We start from the raw sequence: 27,426 nt of genomic DNA, 5'->3' as shown, positions 1-27,426 counted from the left end.
ATTTACGGAAATCTTTTACACAACCTTTACTAATGTTACTTAAAATAATGTTTTTGGAGTAATATTTATAATTGTTTTCATCACATGAAAATAATACATTGCTTATCTATATAAGAATTTTTATATCATTGAATCCAGCAAAAATCTCAATGAAATTACTGACGAAAATGTTTGTTGATGCAGATAACATTAAAAACACAAGATGAAAGACACATCATGACGATAATTAAACAATTTAAACCACAACATACTGTTGGCAACAATATGACGAAAAAAATGTAACTGCACAAAACAGGAGAAACATCTAGAGAAACATCTGTTTTAAGAAGAAACATGTATAAAAAATGTATTTATCTAGTCCAATAATGTTGTATTTTGGTGATTACCTTGTGAACAGAAAGAGCTGAACACTGGCAAAATGAACCGCTTTACAAACAGCTTAATAACCTCTTTCAAACGCATCCTATTTAAACATGAGTAATCACTATATCTATATAAACTTGTTTTCCTTTGAAATAAGTTTATTTTTCATACCACACTGGAAATATATATATATTTATTCATTTATTTATTTTTTTACTCATTTTAAGCATAAACCTCACTAAATTTAGAAAGACTTCTTTGAAAATGAGATAAAATATCTTGTGTCATTTTGCTTGTCAAGTAAATGTATCTTGTTTCAAGAATGTTTAGATGTTTTTACTGGAAAATAAGACAAAAATACTATAAATAATAAATTATTTATTTATTTATTTTTTTGCAGTGACGGATAGTTGTATATTGTTGTATCTTTTATATGTTTGATACAGGTTTAAATAAAATTAAAAAAATCTTTATTTCTTAAAAGGAATGTTCTGGGTTCAATACAAGTTAAGCTCAATCGACAGCATTTGTGGCATAATGTTGATTACCATAAAGTTTGACTAGTCTCTCGTTTTCTTTATAAAAAAAATAAATAAAAAAAAGTGAATGTGGCCAATTTTTGGAGGGTTTAAACTAGAGGTCGGCCGATAGTGGGTTTTGCCGATACCAATAACTAAGGTGGGAAAACAGGCCGATAGTTTTTCAAATTTAGAATATGAATGAAAACTTTCCACTCAATGTAAAATAGAGCTGAACTTTAGCAAGTATTACTTTGCATGGTGATACTTTAATAATTTTCTCTCACTCTGGTACCTTCTTCAAAGCCTTTGTCATCTGAAATTAATGAAAATACTAATTAAAATATTACAGGTCAAAAGTGTTTGTTCAGCAGTAACATAAAACACTGCCTTACTAAGCCAGATAAGAGACCGTATGCTTCATTTTATTTTATTTTCATATTAAATCTATGAATGAAGTACAAGAAAGGGAGAGAGAAAAAGGCATAGAAATAAAATCAACTCAAGTCTCGTCTTTTTAAAGGTAATTTTAGAATGGCATTGTTTTATTATATATCCATGTGCCCTCACATGAACACACTGTATTATATAACAATGAAATCATGAATATCGCTCATGAATATCAAATTTATATTTCAGACGTATATATTTTACAATGCTCTTACCTCTTCTTTTTTTGTACGTAACTACAGTGCATCCAGAAAGTATTCACAGCGCTTCAATTTTTCCACATTTTGTTATGTTACAGCTTATTCCAAAATGGATTAAATTCGTTATTTACCTCAAAATTCTACAAACAATACCCCATAATGACAACGTGAAAGAAGTTTGTTTGAAATCTTTGCAAATGTATTAAAAATAAAAAACGAAAAAAATCACATGTACATAAGTATTCACAGCCTTTGCCATGACACTCAAAATTGAGCTCAGGTGCATCCTGTTTCCACTGATCATCCTTGAGATGTTTCTACAACTTGATTGGAGTCCACCTGTGGTAAATTCAGTTGATTGGACACGATTTGGAAAGGCACACACCTGTCTATATAAGGTCCCACAGTTAACAGTGCATGTCAGAGCACAAACCAAGCCATGAAGTCCAAGGAATTGTCTGTAGACCTCAGAGACAGGATTGTATCGAGGCACAGATCTGGGGAAGGGTACAGAAAAATTTCTGCAGCATTGAAGGTCCCAATGAGCACAGTGGCCTCCATCATCCGTAAATGGAAGAAGTTTGGAACCGCCAGGACTCTTCCTAGAGCTGGCCGCCCGGCCAAACTGAGCAATCGGGGGAGAAGGGCCTTAGTCAGGGAGGTGACCAAGAACCCGATGGTCACTCTGACAGAGCTCCAGCGTTTCTCTGTGGAGAGAGGAGAACCTTCCAGAAGAACAATCATCTCTGTAGCACTCCACCAATCAGGCCTGTATGGTAGAGTGGCCAGACGGAAGCCACTCCTCAGTAAAAGGCACATGATAGCCCGCCTGGAGTTTGCCAAAAGGCACCTGAAGGACAGAAACCAAATTCTCTGGTCTGATGAAACAAAGATTGAACTCTTTGGCCTGAATGGCAAGCATCATGTCTGGAGGAAACCAGGCACCACTCATCACCTAGCCAATACCATCCCTACAGTGAAGCATGGTGGTGGCAGCATCATGCTGTGAGGATGTTTTTCAGTGGCAGGAACTGGGAGACTAGTCAGGATCGAGGGAAAGATGAATGCAGCAATGTACAGAGACATCCTTGATGAAAACCTGCTCCAGAGCACTCTGGACCTCAGACTGGGGCAAAGGTTCATCTTCCAACAGGACAACGACCCTAAGCACACAGCCAAGATAACAAAGGAGTGGCTATGGGACAACTCTGTGAATGTCCTTGAGTGGCCTAGCCAGAGTCCAGACTTGAACCCAATTGAACATCTCTGGAGAGATCTGAAAATGGCTGTGCACCGACGCTACCCATCCAACCTGATGGAGCTTGAGAGGTCCTGCAAAGAAGAATGGGAGAAACTGCCCAAAAGTAGGTGTGCCAAGCTTGAGGCTGTAATTGGTGCCAAAGGTGCTTCAACAAAGTATTGAGCAAAGGTTGTGAATACTTAAGTACATGTGATTTTTTTCGTTTTTTATTTTTAATAAATTTGCAAAGATTTCAAACAAATTTCTTTCACGGTGTCATTATGGGGTATTGTTTGTAGAATTTTGAGGAAAATAATGAATTTAATTCATTTTGGAATAAGACTGTAACATAACAAAATGTGGAAAAAGTGAAGCGCTGTGAATACTTTCCGGATGCACTGTACGTCATAAAATTAGGAAGCTTGGACAGAAGTTCATTTTGTCAGAACGGAGAAAAGTTTGGGAAACTTTATAGTAAAAAAAAAAACAGAAAACTATAAAACTGTTCCTGTGCGTATGCATTCACTCAATGTAATTTCCTAGCGATTGGTCTTCTGAAGCAAGAGAACGGCCGATCAAAAGCAAAAACTCCGGCAGCATAAGTTTGGCATTAATGACTGATTTATTGCTGCTGATAATTAACTTACAAATTCATTTAGAAACAAACCTCTTCAATAGAGCGCAACAGTGACAGCCCACTTTTTCAGCCATCTGGGTTCCGGAAGTATTTTCCCCATTCATTTCTTCCATAGACTTTTAATAATATCCCTAATAAAATAGTTGTGAGCCATGAACCAAACCAGCCAGCTCCAAGGTGAATCACAACATCACAAAGTTTGTTTTTAGGCAAAAAAGTATTTGAAAATTGGACAGACAAGGGTACAAGGCTGTGTACTTATTGTGTTTCATGAGGGCACAGACTACAATCCCATGAAGCATTGCAAATGATGTCATTGAATAAAAACAATGGGAATATACTAAACTATTGATTTTAGGTTGTTGATGGCAAGTATAGAAGCAACATATTTTGTGTTTATTGTAAAATATCCCAATATGTTCAAATATATACAGTTGAAGTCAGAAGTTTACATACACCTTAGCCAAATACATTTAAACTCAGTTTTTCACAATTCCTGACATTTAATCGCAGAAAACATTCCCTGTCTTAGGTCAGTTAGGATCACTACTTTATTTTAAGAATGTGAAATGTCAGAATAATAGTAGAGAGAATGATTTATTTCAGCTTTTATTTCTTTCATCACATTCCCAGTGGGTCAGAAGTTTGCATACACTTTGTTAATATTTGGTAGCACTGCCTTTAAATTGTTTAACTTGGGTCAAACGCTTTGGGTGACCTTCCACAAGCTTCTCACAATAAGTTACTGGAATTTTGGCCCATTCCTCCAGACAGAACTGGTGTAACTGAGTCAGGTTTGAAGGCCTCCTTGCTCGCACATGCTTTTTCAGTTCTGCCCACAAATTTTCTATCGGATTGAGGTCAGGGCTTTGTGATGGCCACTCCAATACCTTGACTTTGTTGTCCTTAAGCCATTTTGCCACAATTTTGGAGGTATGCTTGGGGTCATTGTCCATTTGGAAGACCCATTTTCGACCGAGCTTTAACTTTCTGGCTGATGTCTTAAGATGTTGCTTCAACATAATTTTCCTTCCTCATGATGCCATCTATTTTGTGAAGTGCACCAGTCCCTCCTGCAGCAAAGCACCCCCACAACATGATGCTGCCACCCCCATGCTTCACGGTTGGGATGGTGTTCTTTGGCTTGCAAGCTTCACCCTTTTTCCTCCAAACATAATGATGGTCATTATGGCCAAACAGTTCAATTTTTGTTTCATCAGACCAGAGGACATTTCTCCAAAAAGTAAGATCTTTGTCCCCATGTGCACTTGCAAACTGTAGGTTTTGGAGCAGTGGCTTCTTCCTTGCCGAGCAGCCTTTCAGGTTACGTCGATATAGGACTCGTTTTACTGTGGATATAGATACTTGTCTACCTGTTTCTCCAGCACCTTCACAAGGTCCTTTGCTGTTGTTCTGGGATTGATTTGCACTTTTTGCAATACGTTCATCTCTAGGAGACAGAATGCGTCTCCTTCCTGAGCGGTATGATAGCTGTGTGGTCCCATGGTGTTTATACTTGCGTACTACTGTTTGTATAGATGAACGTGGTACCTTCAGGCATTTGGAAATTGCTCCCAAGAATGAACCAGACTTGTGGAGGTCCACAATTTTTTTCTGTAGTCTTGGCTGATTTCTTTTGATTTTCCCATGATGTCAAGCAAAGTGGCACTGAGTTTGAAGGTAGGCCTTAAAATACATCCACAGGTACACCTCCAGTTGATTCCAATTAGCCTAGCAGAAGCTAATTGGCTAATTGCCTAAAGGCATGACATCATTTTCTGGATTTTTCCAAGCTGCTTAAAGGCACAGTTAACTTAGTGTATGTAAACTTCAGACCCACTGGAATTGTGATATAATTAATTAAAAGTGAAACAATCTGTCTGTAAACAATTGTTGGAAAAATTACTCATGCCATGCACAAAGTAGATGTCCTAAATGACTTGCCAAAACTATAGTTTGCTAATATGAAATCTAAGGAGTGGTTAAAAAATGAGTTTATGATTTCAACCTAAGTGTATGTAAACTTCTGACTTCAACTGTAAGCAGTTTAAGGGTGAAGGGAGACAGACTCGATTACGTAATTCACAGTGCGTCATGGGAGCGTGCAGTTGCTCCAAGCCACGTTTCGTTGGACAGAGTTTCTGATTGGTGGATCTTTCTCTGCTGTACCATGGGGTAATGTAGTTGTTTACCATGAATTCCGCAATCAAACATGAATTTTAAACAATGAAGTTGAGATAACGCAGACAGATGGCTTCAACGGAAGGATATACCATCAATGAACAACATCGGAGCTCATGGTAGGCCTGTCTTTAGAAGTTATCGTTGAAAATCAATTTGTCTATGGGATAAATCAGATTTTTACTTCTGGAACCACACTGTTGCCCTCTATTGGACACCCCTCAACACCGAGAAAAAAAAAAAAAAAGAAAAAAAAAGTTTATAACTGACTTTTTTTTATTTTTTATTCACAGCAGCATATTAAGAGAAAAGGTAAGCAGTTTCCAAACAGCTAATCTTAGTGTCCTCTTCACCTTGTCGGCAATGCCATTCTCCAGTGCAGCAATTAGTTATAAATAATCAAACCATCTTTGTTGTATTAAATGACTGATTTATTGTACCATGACAATAAAAATAACATGTTTTGTATACATAGTCCATACCTTGGCTTTTCTCTGTCAATGTGTTTAATCCCTTTAGAAGCCTCTGTCTCTAAAAATAGCATAGTCACGCTGAACAACAAGCTCCATGTGGAGTCAATGATTGTTTTTATTTAACCTCTAGAGGGCACAGTTATGCAGTTGAACAAAGCAGTACAGACTGTAGAACCCTCCAGTGCAGGCCACAGAGAAATTAAACCAAAAATAATTATCGGAAACTATCAGAGTTGTGTATTTTAATGTTCAAAAATTGGCCCCATTCACTTCCATTTTAAGTGCCTCACTGGAACCCAGATTTTTGCTTTTTTTAAGAAAAGGAGGGATGAGACAAAATAAATTTTTGTGGTAATCAATATTATGCCACAAATGCTGTCGATTGAGCTTAACTTGAATTAAACCTGGAACATTCCTTTAATTCAAATGTTTGAACATTTGATTAAAGTTCGGTCTGTTACAGTTTGACATGTGTTTGTCATTTTGCACATTATTATTACCTAAAATGTTATTTTTGTTGACCATTTTAGTCAGAGTAAAACTGAATTATCGGCTGATGCTGACAACCTAAAAATGGCCAAAAATTGTCGATTAATTGGCCTGTTCACCATATTGGAATGTAAATCACTAAAGTTTTTTTATCAACTTACAGGTGGTCATCCATGTTATCATATAATGTTTACTCAAAGTGTACTCTAAATTCCTGTATGTATATATATATATATATATATATATATATATATATATATTACACACACATACATATATACACACACACACACAACCGGTCAAAAGTTTTGAAACACTTGACTCAAATGTTTCTCATGATCTTAAAAATCTTTTGATCTGAAGGCGTATGCTTAAATGTTTGAAATTAGTTTTGTAGACAAAAATATAATTGCGCCTCCATATTAATTTAATATAAATTTTTTTTTAAAAAAAACGTTTTTGAAATTGATGACTTGGACCAAATAATAAAAGTAGCCAATAAGTGCCCAACATAGAAGAGAACTCCTTCAGTACTGTTTAAAAAGCATCCCAGGGTGATACCTCAAGAAGTTGTTTGAGAAAATGTCAAGAGTACATGTCTGCAAATTCTAGGCAAAGGGTGACTACTTGGAAGATGCTAAAATATAACACAGTTTTGATTTATTTTGGATTTTGTTTAGTCACAACATAATTCCCATAGTTCCATTTATGTTATTCCATAGTTTTGATGACTTTACTATTATTCTAAAATGTGAAAAAAAATTATAATAAAGAATGAGTAAGTGTTTCAAAACTTTTGACCGGTTGTGTGTGTGTGTGTGTGTGTGTGTGTATATTATATATATTTAGTGCTGTCAGTGTTAACGCATTAGCGCACGCGATCAATTAAAAATGTTTAACACAATAATTTTTCTTAATCACGATTAAGACTTATACTTCCAACTGTGAAGCACTTTGAGCTGCATTTTATGTATAAAAGGTGCTATACAAATAAAATGTATTATTATTATTATTATTAATAAGGCATTTACCGATTTGACATTAGATTCTGACATTTTATTCTGCTCCGTATGAGTTGTAAACATTGTTACAGGGTGGGACCTTTGCGATATTTTTAGTAGGGAAATTACACTCAAACACACAACAGCGAGTCCGTGCTAGAGAAAGGACCTCTTATAAAACTAATGCTGAAGTGACTTCGCAGGACTTCAGTGAAGTCCTTCACGCGTATTTTGTTAAGTCAGCATTTTACCACATAAGCATGTCAATTCTTACAATCCTGCTGTGCAGCTAGTTTTTCTCCCTGTTGATGCTCCATTCAAATTTCATATAATTTCAACTTTGTACCCATTGCTGCCGAGCTTTTGAATTGTCAGCTAATGATCATCGGACAGTTTGGATTAATTATCTTTATATTGGAAGTGCCACCGCTAAAAGCAGAACAAGACGCGCTTTTCATATGGAGTTCAGTGCAGCACTGGATGCCCCGACACGAATCATGTGCTTTCCAAATCTAAAGTGAAAATACAGCCAGCTTACTGATTAATATTAAATGATGGTTTAATGCGCATTGCAATGAATACTAGTTCTTTCAATCAGTCAACATCCCACTTATGCTTAATGTTACTCGAATTGGAGCTATTTTAGTGAATTTCTGTCTTCATACTGTGGAGTTTGGTAAATGTTAATAAAGCATTTGTTACATACTGTATTGTTTTGTTCTATTGTGTTGTTCTTTCCAAAGAACAAATAAATGCATTATGACAGGAAATATATATAGTCAAATTTCACTACTTTTAAAATCTGAGATTAATCGCGATTAACTATGAAAAAGTATGAGATTAAACACGATTAATAAAAATTATCTACTGACAGCCCTGACAGACAGACAGATATTAGATCTGCCTGTCTGTCTGTGAAGCTTGGGTGTTGTCAAATCTGAAGCATGAGTATAAGCTTTCATCTGTCAACATTATATTTGATTAATTTAATTACAACACGGCCACAGTTTTGGTTGGCAATAATTTTCCTGTGATTTCTGAGGTCTTAAAGAACACACATGATTAGCTCTACAAGGTGACCTCCTCAGATGTCACACTGAAGAGGTTTCAAAGCCTCATTTACAACTGCAGTGAGCAAAGCTTATTAATTGCTGCTAGTGTGAGATGCGCTGTTATGCAAGGGAGCCTTTTTCATTCCTAAAACATGGGACTGTTCTGACTAAACAAGTCGGACACACCCAGTGAGTCAAACCAGAGTGCCATAGAAATGACTTCAGTATCAGCACAACACCAAGAGGGATCCTTCTGCAACAACTTCTTTAAGCAGAAAACCCTACATAGTGAATTTCACATTGTTTGCTGTATAAGGGAAGAGTAAACAAAAATGTCTGGATATACTATAATAGCACAATTTGTATGATGTTGCATCCCAAACGACAAAAAAATGAAACTTTTTATTTTATTTTTTACTTTAAATCAGATATAACCGTTCAGACTGAGATACTTTAAAAAAAAAAATCAGATTTTAAACCACGTTTTCCACAATGCACGTTTTCCACTTTGCCAAAAGTGGATGTTAAGTGGTTTTTGCTGTTCAGACAACAAACAACTAAACGTATGCGAGTCAAATACCCCCCAAAAATCAGATTTTTACTGCCTGTATGACAAATAGGAAGGTAGAGATCTTTTACTTTAACGCTCTTTTTCTCATCCGATCCTTCGGTGAGCAGAAAAGCCTCGTTGCCTTCTGTACCTTCCACCCGCAGGAAGCAGTTAGTGGTGTGTCCAATTCCAGATGGCAGGACTTTGTCCCAGAGCATGGCATTAATGACGGAGCTCTTCCCATTACTGGTCCTGTAAACGCAGGAGGTACAACTGAGTGATACTCTGAAAATGGCACAAACTTGGCATCCATGCTGCGAGCGGCCATATACACTCTACCTGCCAAAGAAGACCACCTTCATGTGTCTGCGGGATAGGACCTCGCCAATGCCTGCCACTTTGGACAGGTAACCCCGTACCTCCACCACCTGCTCCTCCGTAGTAACAGGATCCAATTCTTCATTGCTATAGGTTTCTATCATAGAAAATGGAATAATGGAAATTAAACAAAAAATATATCGACTTCTAAAGCCACTTTTTGTAATGTCTATTCAATGATTTACTGACACAATGATGTAATGTCTTCGAATTATCTTAATTTGGGGGCTTTTCTCAGCAAATATATGAGTGATGAATTTAATTAATCAGCATATCATGTAATTATTTTGATTAAAATGTAAACCAATTGACAGCCCTGTAATTCTTTAGCAACATTTGACCTGGGAAGACCCCACTGCTCAGAGCAAGTATAAAGAGACCCAGATCTGAATGCAGATCAGCTTGAGCTAATAAGCAAGCTTCTGCGATTATGGCAAAAACATGTTTGGTATCAATTAAACTATAATACCAAAATCCTTCATGGGAAAAAGCTTATCAGACAAGTGGGGTTCAGAGAATAGTGCCTTGTGCATACAATGCTGACAAAGCAATGGTTTTCCCGAGCCTTCAGCTGTCCAACATGTTAAGTAACCTGTCTCTGAAACCAGGATTCCCTAATCAGCTAGACAGAGTGCTTTAAGATCTTGAGTCAAAGAGTCGAAGCAACAGTCAGTGAAAAAAATGGGAGCAGACACCTTCCAGAAAGGCTGAGCTCTCTTTGATGTACGCGCCCAGCTGTTCAAAGATGCCGTTGATCTTCTTCTTGGCAGTGACAAAGTGTTTGAGCGGAGAGGCGTTCACCTCGGCCATGAGTCGCTTGTCCTTCTTACCGATCACGCTAGTGTTGGGTCGTAGGAAAACCAGAGACATTTCACTGAAAACAGAGAAAATAGATTAGTGAAGGGCTTGAGAATTAAAAAAAACATGCTGCTAAAGTAGGGAGCTACTAGGTGGTTGCTTGCTGGACCTATAGAGAGCCCATCTTCAAGTCTCTATGATATTCTGATCTGTAGATAAGTATCGAGTCCCTCCTTTAATGTAAGGCTATGGGATTATTTCCCACTCATTTTATCACCTGGTAGGCGAGAATCATAAGTGAAATCACCTACAAAAGTAATGGCACACGTCTCCTCAACAAGCTGCACGATTGAAGGTATCAAGCACGTCCGTAGTAAAAATGGTGGTTGACAAGTTATACACTGAAGATTAATAATAATTAAATCAAAAGTTTGATAAAGCACTTTAAATTGGAAAAACTTGCAGTCATGCTTCTAAAGATGCAACAAGTACTGAAGTCTGTATGCAAACAGTCCTATAAAGCTTTACCTAACTAATGCTAGTGTGACACCAAACTGTATAATAAAAAAAAGATATGGGTAATTTGCATTTCAAATTCAAAAGTGAGAAGAACACACATTAAAGCGTGATAACACATTGCATGTAAACGCATACCCCGATTTCAAGTCTTAGCAGATTTCTCCTAATAAACACCTTTCTGGTGTCCATGCAAACAAGCTCAATATCTGAAATGTTGGCATTTGTTGTGGCAGTGTGAACTAGCCTTTAGAGGTATTGACAACATTTAAGGACAACTTCTCTGTAAAGTGCTGTTGCATTCAGCTAAAACTGGCATCAAATAAAACAAAATAACTCAACACAATCGGTCTTCCTGTTCTGAGATATTTCATCACAAGCTAGGGGATTGCCTAGTCATAAAATCAGGGTGTTTCAACAGGTAAAACAAAGGGATAATATACCCACGTGACACAGCTGCAAATCAACATACAAAATACCAAACAGACAAACTCTGAAACCTCTCTCTCTCACACACACACACAACACTCTGAGCTCTGGACTGAAAACAGCATTCAGCTACAGTATGTTGTTGTTGTTGTTATCTAACGGCATTGCTCAGAGCTATTGTCTAAGTCCCATGTGTTGATGGGAAATACTGCATCACCTGAAATAGGAGCGAATCAACAACACCCAATGCGGGGTACCTGGGTAGCTCAGCGAGTATTGACACTGACTACCACCCCTGGAGTCACGAGTTCGAATCCAGGGCGTGCTGAGTGACTCCAGCCAGGTCTCCTAAGCAACCAAATTGGCCCAGTTGCTAGGGAGGGTAGAGTCACGTTGGGTTAACCTCCTCGTGGTCACTATAATGTGTGGTTCTCGCTCTCAGTGGGGCACGTGGCGAGTTGTGCGTGGATGCTGCGGAGAATAGTGTGGGCCTCCACGCGCTACGTCTCCGCTGTAATGTGCTCAACTAACCACGTGATAAGATGTGCAGATTGACAGTCTCAGACGCGGAGGCAACTGAGATTCGTCCTCCGCCACGTGGACTTGGAGCACATTGGGAATTGGGCATTCCAAATTGGGGAGAAAAGGGGAGGAAAAAATAAATAAATAAAACAACAACACCCAATGCACAACCCGTTCTAATTGTGCTTACTACAGTTTCCAGATGAGTTTTCTTGGTTGCATTCTTCTGCCGATGTGTACGGGACACCGTGCTGAAATACTACTATTCAGTGGAATTGCAGCACCACTCTTGAATCAGCAGCACGGCCAGTGTAGTTCAATTCTCGAACAAGTGACTTTTCAGGGCTCCAGACTGTGACCTAAATGGTTGCAAATGGGACCAAAAATAATTGATTGCGACAATAATTTAAAATCTAGTTGCCACTGGCGACAGGTGGGTTGTGTGCGTTCATATACGGTTTCATCAGATATCATCTTGTGAATTACTGAATATATTTTTAGAACGCACACCAGTGTGTCTCGCGCCATTTTTCACCCGTCCTGTTTCTGATGAGCTCGCTGCACCGCACGCAACAACAAACTCAGTGCGAGAGAGTCGTGAACAAATGACTCCTTTGAACCGGTTCATGAATCACCCGAAAAGAACTGTGGGTTTGAACTCAGGAGTTTAGGTTAGCAGTTTGAATCAGATTCACTTTCTCAGCGAATCAGCAATCAGTGAGCTCACAACTGGGAGTGCAGACATTTCAAAATAAGAGTCCCAAGTGCATTTCGGGCTTCTTTATAATTAAAAGTCCCGATTTGTGTACCATTTTTTTTTCTCCTGGTAATTATTGATTGGGATTGGAGTAGCACAATAAACTGCATCTGGGATTTCATTCAATTTGCACTCTTGTAGTCTCTGTGTCTGGGGCTATCCGGTAACAGTAAAGAAAGACTAAGGCAATATTTTAAAACAATTAAAATTAGGGCAACTGAGGGACTTGTACAGAACTATTACACAAGGTGCAAACATTCACTGATGCTCAAGAAGACAACACACTATTATATGCATACTATACTTTATGTAAATATCTGTAATGTAGATTCTGAAGAGCAGTACTACATAAAATAAATCTTTTATCTCATATTTGTATAAATTATGAAAGGGGTGTGAACATTTACGAGACAAAAGGGAATGCAAACTTATCTTCTCAACTACATATACTGTTTATTAAACCTTCAATGAATGGGCTATCAGCTGACTTCCCTTTCTCTGGCTTTCTATCTTGTTTCTGAACAGCAATCTAAATCGAGAAAATCTATGATTTGGCTCCTTAATGTTTCAGTTCAGGAGCCAATTGCTCCCAAGTCATTTCTTTAGTCTGGAGCCCTGCTCTTATGTGTAGGGGTGTAACAATCCATGGATCTGTATCGATGCATCGCTCAAATAACCAAAGAAGCAATGTCGTTGATTCAATGTGTAACCATTGATGTATTTTTTTTTAAGATTCATCTTTATTGGGGGCCTGGATAGCTCAGTGGTAAAATACGCTGGCTACCACCCCTGGAGTTCGCTAGCTCGCTAATTCGAATCCCAGGGCGTGCTGAGTGACTCCAGCCAGGTCTCCCAAGCAACCAAATTGGCCCAGTTATTAGGGAGGGTAGAGTCACATGGGATAAACTCCTCGTGGTCACTATAATGTGGTTCGTTCTTGGTTTGGCGCGTGGCGAGTTGAGCATGGTTGCCACGGTGGATGGCGTGAAGCCTCCACACGCGCTATGTCTCCGTGGCATAACGCTCAACAAGCCACGTGATAAGATGCGCGGGTTGATGGTCTCAGATGCGGAGGCAACTGGGATTCATCCTCCGCCACCCGTAGGCGAATCACTACGTGACCACGAGGACTTAAAAAAAGCACATTGGGAATTGGGCATTCCAAATTGGGAGAAAATACCAAACAAAAAAAAGATTCATCTTTATTTTGACACTCTAATGAGAGTCACATCTGTACGCATTTCCGTCAGGTGATGCAGCAACCTTTTAATATTCGTACCGCTTTATAAGCACTAAATATGCTTCTCTTGTGAGACACGAATGTGCTCTGCTCTCTCTGTGCAAGCCCGTCAACCAGGCTTCCCTCGAAATACGAGCATTAGTGACAGGATAGCGCAGAGTGGCTCACATGCGCAATTGTGGAACGCCATTTTTTTTAACGTTACACTTAAGGTGCGCTTTCTGACACTACACTCAAAGCACTTTTACATAGTAAACAGGGCACTCTCCTCAACCAACATCACTGTGAAGCATTCACCTTTATGATGCGATGGCAGCCATAGTGCGCCAGTACGCTCACCACAGAACACCAGCCAACAAAACTAATGCACCGACACAGGAGATGATAGCATTTCTCCAGATTTGGAATGAGGAGCTTATAAAAAATTTTTTTTAAAACTTAGCAACTGCTTCATGCCAATTGAATAAAACTAGAGGTCGACCGTTATATCGGTTTTACCGATTAATCGGCACCGATAACAGATTTCAGGAACTATCAGTTATCGGAAAAAATCCACACAGATAGTTTTTCCCCGCTGCGTCCGGTGCTGGAGCGGCTGAGAAGGGTCCACTGTCTTTATACAGTATGAGAGGCGAAATAAAAACTAACTTCACTGATGCCTTGTGGTGTTTGTTTTGACATATGGGACTACACTCTGCGTGGAACGAAACACTTCAGATGTGGATTTAAAACTTCAACAACTGAAAGGTATGTATACAGTACACTACAGTACATGCTGTCATATCATTATAAAGTAATAAATTTCTTGACTAGATGCTGCATTAGTAGAGAACAGCAGTATGTTTGCTGACAAGGCTGAGAGGACGCTAACATTAAAGCTAACCTCAAGAGGTTAGAACATTGTGCCAAAAATACACGCAAGTCCTACCCAAATGTTTAAATGTCACGATTGTTACCCTCTATTACCATCTATTTGCATTAGTTTATATCCAGCTGGCCATGTTTATGCATTCGTTAGCCAGCTAAGTTACATATTTAAAGCTAGTGACGTTAGAAAGCAAATTAATATCTTCATGCAGCTAAGAGAAACATAACGTCATAGTCTGAGCCACTTCACCACCGAGTTCAGCCGAATACCACTGCTATCTGTGAATATTGCTACTCTACATACAACTGTACTGAATAAAAAACAACGTGGTATTTCGCAGTTATTATGAAGCACGAGTCTGGAGTAATAGGAATCAGTGCAAGTGTAACCATGTGAACTTTCTATTTAAGCGTCCCCCCAATTTTACTTTTGACTTAACATTTGAGAATATGGACCGACTAAATCTTATTTATGCACATTAGTTGAAAATGAAATGCTCTTTCTTTTAACAGCCGGGATAGGAATGTTCTATGCAATAATATAACAGTGCTGAATGGTTTATGTATTTATTGCGCCCTCTTGAAGACTAAGTAATCAACATCAATTTAAAAATCAGCTGACTTTAACATTCGAATAATAGTTAATATATATTACTATTTATACAGTACTGTGCATAAGTCTTAGGCACATAAGATGTTTCACAAAAACATTTGTCTTAAGATGGTTATTTATATCTTCAGCTTTAGTGCGTTAATAGGAAATATAAATGTTAGACTACCAAACTTTACATTTGCAATTAGAATAGAAGTACAGGGAGCCCTGCAACAGATGTCATGGCCCCCACAAAGCACCCCACTGAACAGAGTCAGTCTGAGATTACATATAGACACAGAAGCAACTGAGACAGCCTAAATAGATAGAAGAACTGTGGCGAATTCTCCAAGAAGCTTGGAACATCCTATCTGCCAACAACCAAGAAAAACTGTGTCCAGGTGAACCTAGGAGAATTGGTGCTGTTTTAAAGGCAAAGGTGGTCACATCGAATATTGATTTAGCTTTTTTTATGTTTACTGGACTTTGTATGACATTTATTGATAAACGAAAACTATTTATGCCATTATTTTTGAAGACATCCTCACTATGCAACATTTTTCACAAGTACCCAAAACTTTTGCACAGTACTGTATATTTATTTCATTTAAAAAAGTACTTTACATTTTCATGGTTCAGCCAGTACGGTTTATTTTTGTAATAAAGTTCAGCACTATTTTACTTTGTGTTATTTTTTTTATTCAGTATCCATTTTTTTTTTTTAAATATTGGGTGATTGATCGGTTATCGGCAGGTACTGCCCAACTTAGTTATTGGTATCGGTAAAATCCACTATCGGTCGACCTCCAAATAAAACAATACAAAAATAAACATTTCACAATGAAAATTAGTCATAGCGATATGATTCATTGTTCTGAAAAATTATTATTGTATCATTAATAATGTTTTATTTAACATCAAGTCTATTCACTGTAAAAATGTCCGTAATTTTAACGGTAAAAGACTGTAAAAATGATACAGTAAAAAAAACCTTAATTGGTAAACATGTAGTTACCTTGAAATATACGGTACAAAACTGTAATACATTTAAAAAAGACAATGCATGTAGTTTTATGAAAAATGTTTGTAAAAATTTAATCTTTTAGATGTAAAAAGTCTAATTTTCCCGTATAATTAACGGAAAAAATTTATATCATGTTTAACAAGAGTACATGTACTTTTTATGGTAAATTATTGTTAAAATTACAGTAAAAAATAATAATCGGGCATTCCCAGAATTCCCTGCATGACACATTACATTTAATTATATTTTATGGAAATAGTTATGTTTCTTCTTATTTTTAATATCAGTTATGTACTTTGGGGTGTTCTGTGTTATATTTCATGTAGTTTAGTTAATGTTTATTGTATTTTAATTTCACATGTTTTACCCTGATGGTGTTAAGTGTTTGTGAGTGACACTGAGCACTGTCTCTACATGATTATTGGTCATTGCTCCTGGAAGGGCTACTATTGATGAACTTCATGTCATCATGCCCTTCTGTAATTACTACGGTGATTAACAATACATTATAAAGTAAAAAGTAGATTTTTACAGTTTCAGAACATTAATATCAAGTATATCATTTAATAATATAAACGACGATAACGCACCCTAAAATATACAGGCATCAAAATTACATCCCGTAAAGCCTGAAACGTGGTTACCGTATTTTTTTTTATTTTTTACAATTAATTTCTGGCAACCACAGCTGCCAGTTTTTTACTGTAAATTTAACAGGATTCTTTTTTTTTTTTTTTTTTTACAGTGCACATCCAGATATTGTTTTTGTTAATATTATTATTAACTACATTGTAGTATTTGGTTCCATTATATTTTGTGTTTTCTCAGACCTGATTAACTTACTAAATATACAAATGGCAAGTGAACCCTCTGGAACTAACTGCATTTATGTATAAATTTGTCTTAAAATCTGGTTTTATCATCTAAGTTACAATAATGAACAAACACAATCTGTTTTAACCAATAACACACAAATTATTATATTGTCCTTGTACATGTTGAATAAATCATTCAAATAGTCACAGAGTAGGTTGAGAAAAATGTGTGTACCCTAGGCTAATAACATCAACAAAAGCTAGAGTCAGGAGATGGCAAACCTGGCAACCAATTAATGAAACTAGATTGGAGGTGTGGGTTAGAGCTACTTTGACATTTTGGGTTTGCCATTCACAAGAAGACTGCGTGTCCCAGCACCAGTAAAAATTACAGCGCGATTACCTACTATAAAATGGCTGTAAAATAAATGACATGTTAATTAAAAGCCTGTAAATCTGCACTTTTCACCACTTGAGCCCTTTAAGTATTAAATATTCACCCATGTAAAAGAGAATGAGCAGTTTTTGTTTTATTATGATTTGAGCAGAGTGAGTGCAGGAAATTGTGTTGAGCCCCGCATTTCGGAACATAGGTCAGTTACGCGTGACAGCAGTGTGTAAATGCTGTAGACACATCCATCTATGTGATTTTTAAAGACATTGCATATCCCGTGCATACAAATTGACGGAAAATAATACAGATGTCCACAGTAATAATTACTTTATGGACATATGTCCGAAAAACTTATCCTGTTCAAATAGGGCTTTAGCAACACTTCTCGTCTGACCGATGTTGAAATATATAAAGCCACGCTTACCAAGGCAGCAGTGAAAAGTCCCTTTTGCCTAATTAATTGCAGTCGTGTGCAATTTTGCCTATTTTTAAAAATATTAAATAGCACAAGGCCACTCAAAACCTGAGGGTGAACCATGGCGCTCATAAGTGAAAGCGAGAATCATTCGAGTTAGTGCGGGAGATTAAATGTAAACACAGATATCAGATACGAGTTGTGTCTTCAGTGAATGTAAACAGGCAGGACCAAAAAAAAACAAAACAAAAAAAAAAAAAAAAAATCGGATACGGTCAAAAGATAAAATCTGTGCATTAAGCCTTGCAATGTAAACGCAGCCATAGAGCAGATTTACTTGCGCAGCTTCTGGAATTACAGTTTGATACAAAAACAAGTTTACTGATTTGATTTTTCATCTTTATCTATTGGTTTACTAATTCACAGCTGCACTGTTAAGTGAATAAAAGGGTGCGGGAATTTCGAAACCCAGGGCGTGCTGAGTGACTCCAGCCAGGTCTCCTAAGCAACCAAATTGGTCCGGTTGCTAGGGAGGGTAGAGTCACATGGGGTAACCTCATGATCGCTATAATGTGGGGCGCGTGGTGAGTTGAGCGTGGTTGTCGCGGTGGATGGCATGAAGCCTCCACACGCGCTATGTCTCCGTGGCAATGCGCTCAAGCCATGTGATAAGATGCGCAGGTTGACGATCTCAGACGGCAGGCAACTGGGATTTGTCCTCCGCCACCCGGACTGAGGCAAATTACTACGCAACCATGAGGACTTAAAAGCACATTGGGAATTGGGCATTCCAAATTGGGAGAAAAAGCGGAAAAATCCAAAAATCAAACAGTTAACTATATTGTCAAAAAGGCCAAATATCAGACTATGAATCATCCATCCAATTATTAACTATATTGATCACTGTTAAATACTGTTCCTTTTAGGCTTTCTAAATTCTGAATGTGTTTAATGTGGTTTGGTGTAAGGAAGGACAGTGGGTTGGCACCTTTATGGATGCATTACAATGAAAGTTTCTCAATAGTCATGATGCAGGAAGAGGAGAGCATCACAGTAAATCTTTATTCACAACAAAACTAATTTGGAATATTTTACATGCATTAAAAAACCCACCATTTCTATGCACTGAATTGAGCAGATTACAGAACTATTTCCTTCCATATTTGAGGATGCACAGAGATCAAGAAAACTGACACAACACTATACCAGTTTAACATTGCAGGAATGATTCAATAAAGACAAATACTATACAAAAAAAAAAATTAATCACTTGTGAAAGGCCTTCTTGAAGAAAAAAAAAAAAAAAGTCCCAGAGACCCAAATTAGTTCCTAAAATCAAGTCAGATTTGGACACCGAGTAATATGTGATCTCAGCCCTACAATATTAACATGCAGCGCTGCTAATGCCAGAGATCTGAACAACTGAGCAGTGTCATATTAAAGAGACTGGACCTGCAGTTGGCAAATACGTGCAGCATGGAGCGTTCATGTGCTTTGAAAAGTCACCTTCAGCGCACAGACTAAGAGGACAAAGGCAACATCAGAAGAGTCCAGCTGTCTGCACTTATGATAAGGTACCCAGAACTCAAAGGTTGACCAATAGTGGGCCTATCCACAATATGCCAGGAATCTGGACAATGTACTCAAAAGACGTATTCTGATTGTCTCCATATAAGCCAGAAAGATTTTATGATCAGAAACTTCACTTGCTGAAATTTTTCTGAAGAAAACATAAATGATGATGAAAGCCAAAATACTGAATGCCATGGATTAAAGCATTCTTTTGTAGAGGCGGGTCAAAATGACAAGTTTCGTTTATGATTTTGGAGCAAAACTACAGGTAAAAAAATATTACCTAAGAGAAGTGAAAGCATTGCTTGTTTATTTTTTTATTTCTACTCAGAGATATGTAGGTCTATAATAAAAATCAGATGACTTCAGTAGCCCCCTTTTTTTTTTTTTGGACCAAAAACAGGAAAACAACACTTTTTTGTGTTGATTTTCCAAAGTTGAAGTGCCTATTACTCTAGAATTATTAATGATATGTTAATATCCTTTTAGATTCCGGTACTGAACAAATTTTCCTTTTTGTGTCTTAATTTGCAAGGCTCTATCTGGCTATATCCCACTGATATAGGGCTCTCAGTGTGGCTCCATTCATAAATTGTTAAAGAGATAGTTCACCCAAAAATGAAAATTCTCTCATCATATACTCACCCTCATGATATCCCAGGAGTGTATGACTTTTTCTTCACCAGAACACATTTGAAGAAAATAGAAAAATATCTTAGCTTAGTAGGTCCTTAAAATGCAAGTGAATGGAGATTTCTCATTTGAAGCTCCAAAAATCACAGATAGTCAGCATAAACGTCATCCATACGACACCATCTGTTAAATGAATGTCTTCTAAAGCGATATGATTGCTTTTGGTGCGAAAAAGATAACTATTTAAGTACTTTTAACTCTAAATCGTGCTTCCATTCTGTAGCGATATTCACGTGTAATCGCACTGGCATTTGAAACACACGACAATTGACGCATGTGCGTTACAGCTGGAAGAGCAGCGCTGTTTACAAGTGAGGAGGAACGCTGTACAGTAGCTTGGTTGGTTTTGGTTTAGATCTGTATTGATCTGTTTCTTTACTCAATGGTGTGTTTGTGTTCTTATCCTGGATGTCTCAACCAGGTGGAGAATGTGAGATTACACTGGTATCATGGCAACGTGAATACATCACACGAGAGACCGCTTGGACTCCACACTCTCGTGAAGCTCACCTTGGATTACAGTTAAAAAGCACATAAACACTGATCTTTTTTAGCACCAAAAGTGATCGTGTCGCTTCAGAAGATGTTCATTTAACCTCCGGAGTCATATCGATGACATTTATGCTGACTGTCTGTTATTTTTGGAACTTCAAATGAGAAATCTCCATTCACTTGCATTTTAAGGACCTACTGGGCTAAGATATTTTTCTTCAAATGTGTTCTGGTGAAGAAATTCATACACACCTGGGATTTCATTAGGGTGAGTAAATAATGAGAATTTTCATTTTTGGGTGAACTATCCCTTTAAATTTTAGCCATTTTCAATGGTCAAAAACCAAATGTGGGTCACATGGTATGACCTTTTTTAGAAGTTCACTGGTTATGACTATACATAACAGGTTCTGTGGATCACAATGTTCTATTTCTTCTAGATATTAAACACAAAGGCACTGTTTTTTTTTTTTATATTCTTCCATGGCTGTGGTTCTGGGACAGGGGCACATCTATGATTTCAACTTAAGAGGGAATGACAAGCGAGATTTGCTAGTTCTGTTTTACTGCATGAAACAGAAGTAGAAGTTTCATTTGCCAAGTATATCTAATTATTTAGACATACAAGGAATTTCAATGGTGCAGGTGCCAACATAAGCCAAGGTTTGTCCTGCATAGAGAATTATGAGGCGGCCGCCTCCGTCAAATTTCGTGTCGCCTCCGACTGACAACGAAACTCAGGCAGGCAGTCACATGCACAGATAGACCACAAGTGGTGCTCAAGCACCCGCCCTCTTTCACTAGATAAGTGCCCTTTTTGCAAGTCATTTCTTATTTTTTTATTTATATTTTAGTTTTTATTTAAATTTGGCCCTTGGCATCAATTCTCAATTAAACGTGTGCCCAACATCTGCATTTAAGTTGTAATTCTGCAAGACCACAGGAGCCCCTGCCCCTCCCCCTCTTTGACATTCTTTGTCACAGCCTCCACACAACATCGAAGTCTACCTGACCAGCCTTCATTTGTGACCGCCAGGTAAGGATAATTTTTGCCCTAAACTTCGACATTGTTTGCCACTGCTGTGAAATTAAACCACTATTAAAAAAAAATCTCCATACAGCCAGCAGAAGTTAAGCAATAGCCCTCCATTAAGCTCAACAAGCAAGCTAATCAGGTGTTGGCTCAAAATAGCGTCGTGCAGGGTCGGAAATGCCCCCAAAATTCAATATTTGAATTGCTCCTTTTTTATCAAAAGTCCAAAAACTCTCCAAACAAGTGATCTGAGGGTTTTACTGAACCTAAGAACTACTTACATTTGTAAATGCCACAATAAACCAGAAACATAATTACATAGAATAAGTAACAGGTAATAAAATCCAGCACTGTTTCAGTTGTGCGCATGGTAAATCAAGACCTGTCAATCTAAGCGATCAGTCCAATCCAAGCTGTAAAACAGTGACCGACTGGTCTTTACATATCGTCCCTTCCCACCATACCCACCCACATACCTGAGATCAGAGACGATCTTATTATCGGTTTAAGAGGTTAATCAAGTTTGCTGTTTGTTAACTATAAATGAACACATTAGCTGTTATGTTGTATTTAATGTTAATTAAATATGCTGTAAGTTGATAATTGTCATTTTCTTCAATCATCTAATTATTAGAACACCTAAAATATGTTGCTTGTAAGTTTTGCTTCAGCCAGTGGAAGGCATGGTACAAGTGTGTGTGTGTGTGTGTGTGTGTGTGTGTGTGTGCGCACATGATCAGGAAGGTACCACCTCTGCCTCATTTTGAGCCAGGAATAAACCTGATAGGCTACAGAAAATTTTACAAATGTGCCGTATGCAATATGAACTATACTTTCACTTAAAACTGACTCCGCCATTTGCTTACATGGACTTCAAAGTCATGGTTAAAACATGGGAGTATTGCTTAAAAAAATTTATCATGGCAATATTATGCCACCTCTGTCCTTCAGCAAAGGAAACACTCCCATGTCCACTCCTTTAACATGATGCAAGCATTCTCACAACTGCACAGTCACACTTAAACCCTCAAACATTCACACAATGTCCATTTATAACATACAGGTAATTTGAATATAAATTGATAGCAATGAAGTGACTGGGAGGTCAATCACTGAGGTCACCTGAAAGTTGGCATAATGGTTTGTAATCACACATACACGCTTTAGCAGGCTAATACAGGGAAAATGGACGTAAAAGCATGAGATAATAACAGCAAAGTATATATATATATATATATATATATATATATATATATATATATAAAGCAAATGCTCACCTCACTGTGTGGGTAACACTTTATATAAAATAAAAAGAGGGTCAAATCACGTGTCAGCTCCACAGCGTTTGCATTTGCTCCGGCAGTGACCGGTCGCCTACATTTCCCGCGTTAAACTCAAATGAAACAGTCCTGATAAAAACATGATGATCCTCGTACACTCCATAAGACACGCTAATAATATCAAAGTCACGACTTCCACTAGCTCAATGTCACTGAACAGCTGCAGCAGCCCGCGACTCCGATACACTCCCCCACCACCACGAGACTTAACGCCGGTTTAACGAGTCTAGTACGTGAAATATCCAGAAACAAACCCCAGAACCACCTTCCGAGTCTTTAGCTCGGCTCTAACACGAATAGGCAGACTCGTATGACTGAGAGTCGCCGTTGAAATGAAGTGTGATTTCACGAGATCAGTGTCACCGGTGTTATGGATCAACTGTGGATCGCGTTACTGGGGATGTGCGCGTGCGCGTGAATCATTTTACTTGCCTTTCCAGCAGATTCGTTTAATGTGAATTGTCAAGGAGCAAAGAAAAGACGTTTTGCACATTATTAAAAATGTTGGTATCATTATTAAACAGTGTTTTTTTTTCATCGATGTCTGTTCTAATTAATTTGACACACTTTCAGAGCTATTTTAACCGTTTCACAGGTAACGTGGGACATTGGTTTGAATGGGAACTGGAGATTACACAGGTCAGAGTAGTAAATCGCAAGTGGAAGTCTTTTATTTGCAACACCAAAGCATCATAGGCTGATATGCGTCAATAATATACTTTCAATTGCTTTCATTTCTTTATAATGAATAATGGCTTGATGAACAAAGTGATTGAGTAAGGTAGGACACTTGTCCAGTGATAAGTCGTGTTGGCAGTACCCGGGTTCAAATCCAGATCAATCAGGACAAATTTGAAGCTTTGCTGCAGACTATGATATATTTTTAACAGGTCTATTGAAAACAATTTTGTAAATCACATACAAAGACACAATGTATTATATTGTCTTAAATAAAGGCCCCTATCATGTGGCTTGTTGAGTGTGTTACTGTGGAGACCTAGTGCGTGTGGAGGCTCACACTATTCTCTGCAGTATCCGTGCACCACGCGCCCCACCGACCATGAGGAGGTTAACCCAACGTGACTCTACCCATCCTAGCAACCGGGCCAATTGGTTGCTTAGGAAGCCTGATTGGAGTCAGTGTCTTTACTTGATGAGCTACCCAGGCCCCCTAAAACATCATCTTTTGGCAGTGTCATGGGCAGTCAAACATACGACACTGTCATGCACATAAACTTTAAAAAGTAAAAGATGCTATTATAACAATTTATATAAAATTACAGATACTCACAGGGAATTGAACCCAGGTATGTATGCACAATTAACAAACACAATACCCCTAGACCAAAAGACCCTCTATGTGAACAATAACAACTGTTTTATCAATTTTATAAAGCTATTTTTTAAAAATATATAAATAAAAGTAATTTAAGAGTATAGGCCTACTGTTGACACATGTCAGCCTATGATGCTTTAGTGTTGCAAATAAAAACTTCCACATGCGATTTACAACTCTGACATGTGTAATCGCCAGTTCTCATTCAAACCAATGTCTCACGTTAACATGGGCAACCATGCTACCCTGTGAAACCATGCTAAAATCGCTCTTAAACTGTTTCATTCATTGGAACAGACATCGGTCATACAAAGCGGGTTAATAATGACACCAACATTTTTTAATGATGTGTAAAACGCCTTTTTTTGGCAATTCACAATGAACGAATCTGCTGAAAAAGCAAGTAAAATGATTCACGTGCACGCGCGCACATCCCCAGTTAACACGATCCCCAGTTGATCCATAACACCGGCAGCAGCGCGCGATTCTGATCCACTCCTCCAGGAAACCGAGCGCCGTGCTCACGTGACTTAACTTTGGCGGATTTAACAAGTCTGCATGCGTAAAATATCCCAAATTAACATAAGCAGCACAGTCAGTGTATTTATCTCAGCTTTATATGCGCTGTACGCTATTTCAGGCACCGAATCAGACCGTCCCCATCCCTTCTACCACACACCCTCACTACAAACCCCGCCCTACAAAGACATGCCAGCCAACCCGATGTCAGCATAAATGAACGCGCATAATGATTGACAGGCAGAAAGCGTTTCTGATTGGCTAAAACATGGCGGACCGTTCCTCCGACTGTCTTTTTGCTCTTTACAGAGCCTACTACCTAAGGCTGTCACACAGAGACAGGTATGATGTCTCAAGGTACACACACACATACATATATAGCTTGCAGAACCTTTAAATGGATAAGAAAGAGTGGCATGGGCAAGTGCAGATGATTATGTAACACCGAGTTAGATAAACTGTCACATACACATCACAAGAACAGATACACACACAAAGCAGCATCGTAAAAACAAACAGACAATCCTAATCATCACCTTTTTTTCTTGTTTGAGAGAAGGTACAGTCTGGTGAGATGGATCAATCTTTTTGCATGTCAGTTAACAACGTTATACATTGCACACTTGACTAATATTTAAAAAGCGCGCGGAGATATGGTGGACTTACAAATCTGCAGTGTATAACACTTTTATATTTAATCTGTTTCATATTTATAATAGAATATCTTTACCAGAAAGAGTGAAGTGATTAGATCTCGTAATATTCCTTAAGCATGATGATCCAACAATGTGTCCTCGAAATAATGTCAAATCCTCTTCTGGAAGAGCGTCACCGAGGAGAGCTGTTGATTCACTTTAGACTGAACGAAAGCGAAACAAAATCCTTATTAATAAAGAAAGAAATGACTGCGACGGATCATCAGACTTTTGACATAACGAGGGCGTGCGAGCAGTGTTGCCAATAACTATGTACACAAAAAAGCTGATGTATATTTTCGATATCAATACCACTTGTGTTTTGGACTTAAAATTTCATGCGAATTTACGTTTACTTTTTTCAACAAAGTATTCGTTGTCTGACTACACAGCCATTATGTTAGCCATTAGCTTATAACGTTAGCTAGATGTACTACGTCATCTAAGTGTGACAGCTTTTATGTGACAAAAAAGTGTTCATCCTCCAGAGGGCGCTAGCCTGGGCGGCACAGAATTCTCATTTGAGCTGCATTAAAATCTAAGGACGCTTTTCAATGACAAAAGGTTTCAATATATACATTTTTTAAGGATTTGAAATCCGCCCCAGCAATTTTTATTAAATTTATTTTGTATTATTGTTATTTTACTTACATTACCGCCAGCACCATGTGACAATACCACTTCATGCCACTTCAGCAGCGGTCTGATCAATAATTTACACCTGAATAATGACACTGAATAGAAACAGTCATTCATAGACAGAAAGTAATACACAGTGAAAAGTCAGATTAGGAATATTACTCAAACCCATCGTACTTAAAGGAATATTCTTGGTTCAAAACAAGTTAAGCTCAATCGACAGCATTTGTGGCATAGCTGATTACACAAAAATTATTTTTGACTCGTCCCTCCTTTAAGAAAAGCAGAAATCAGGGTTACAGTAAGACACTTACAATGGAAGTGAATGGGGCCAAACAGTATGTTTAAATACTCACTGTTTCATCAGTATAGCCACAAGATGAAAACAATAATTTGATTGTGAAAAAATCGCAGTCTAACATTTTCTGTTCGTTGCAATGACGACGTAACACCGTAAACCTCAAAACAACGATTTGAACAACTTTACAGCTTAAATAATACACAAGTTCTAACAGCAGAATTTATGTTCCAGGTTCAGTAAAAGTTAAGTTCAATCGACAACATTTGTGGCATAATATTGACTACCACAAAAATTTATTTTGACTCGTACCTCCTTTTCTTTAAAAAGCAAAAATTTGGGTTACAGTGAGGCACTTAAATGGAAGTGAATGGGGGCCAATTTTTATGTTAAATACTCAGTTTCAAAAGTATAACCACAAGACACAAACAGTATGCGTGGTAACATGACTGTAGTGTGATAAAATCACTTTCTAACCTTATAGCCAATGTGACATCTTTGTTGCCATGATGATGTAATGTCAACAAACCCTAAACTGACTGTAAAAATGATCATTTAAACTTTACAGCTCAAATAATACATGGGTTTTAAGAGAAGAATTAATGTAAGTGCTTTTATAAAATTATAAGCTTCAAATTTCTGCTTTTAAACTCTCCAAAAATTGGCCCCATTCACTTCCATTGTAAGTGCCTCACTGTAACCTCCATTTTTCTTTTTTTTTTTTTTTACAGAAAAGGAGGCACGAGTCGAATTTTATTTTTGTGGTACTCAACATAATGCCACAAATGCTGTTGATTGAGCTGAACTTGTATTGAACCCGGAACATTCCTTTAATGTAAGTGCTTTTATAAAATTATAAGCTTCACATTTCTGCCTTAAACTCTCCAAAAATTGGCCCCATTCACTTC

The 27,426-nt window shown here is 37.8% G+C and overlaps 1 protein-coding gene across 1 annotated transcript in view; it reads right to left on the bottom strand.

Annotated features, from left to right (window-relative positions):
- LOC127424402 (mitofusin-2) overlaps positions 1-26,022 on the bottom strand; it is a 54,531-nt gene extending 28,509 nt beyond the window's left edge. Inside the window, exons 1-4 of the mRNA XM_051669576.1 lie at positions 25,617-26,022; positions 10,228-10,406; positions 9,494-9,629; positions 9,244-9,406 (exon numbers count right to left, since the gene is read on the bottom strand). Of these exons, the coding sequence (XP_051525536.1) occupies positions 9,244-9,406; positions 9,494-9,629; positions 10,228-10,402 (474 nt within the window). The 5' untranslated portion in view covers positions 10,403-10,406; positions 25,617-26,022. The remainder of the gene's footprint in view (positions 1-9,243; positions 9,407-9,493; positions 9,630-10,227; positions 10,407-25,616) is intronic.
- Positions 26,023-27,426: the final 1,404 nt, after the last annotated feature.

This window comes from Myxocyprinus asiaticus, chromosome 33 (genome assembly GCF_019703515.2).
Source record: "Myxocyprinus asiaticus isolate MX2 ecotype Aquarium Trade chromosome 33, UBuf_Myxa_2, whole genome shotgun sequence".
NCBI classification, from domain to species: domain Eukaryota; kingdom Metazoa; phylum Chordata; class Actinopteri; order Cypriniformes; family Catostomidae; genus Myxocyprinus; species Myxocyprinus asiaticus.
This window is presented reverse-complemented; position numbering and strand designations above follow the sequence as displayed.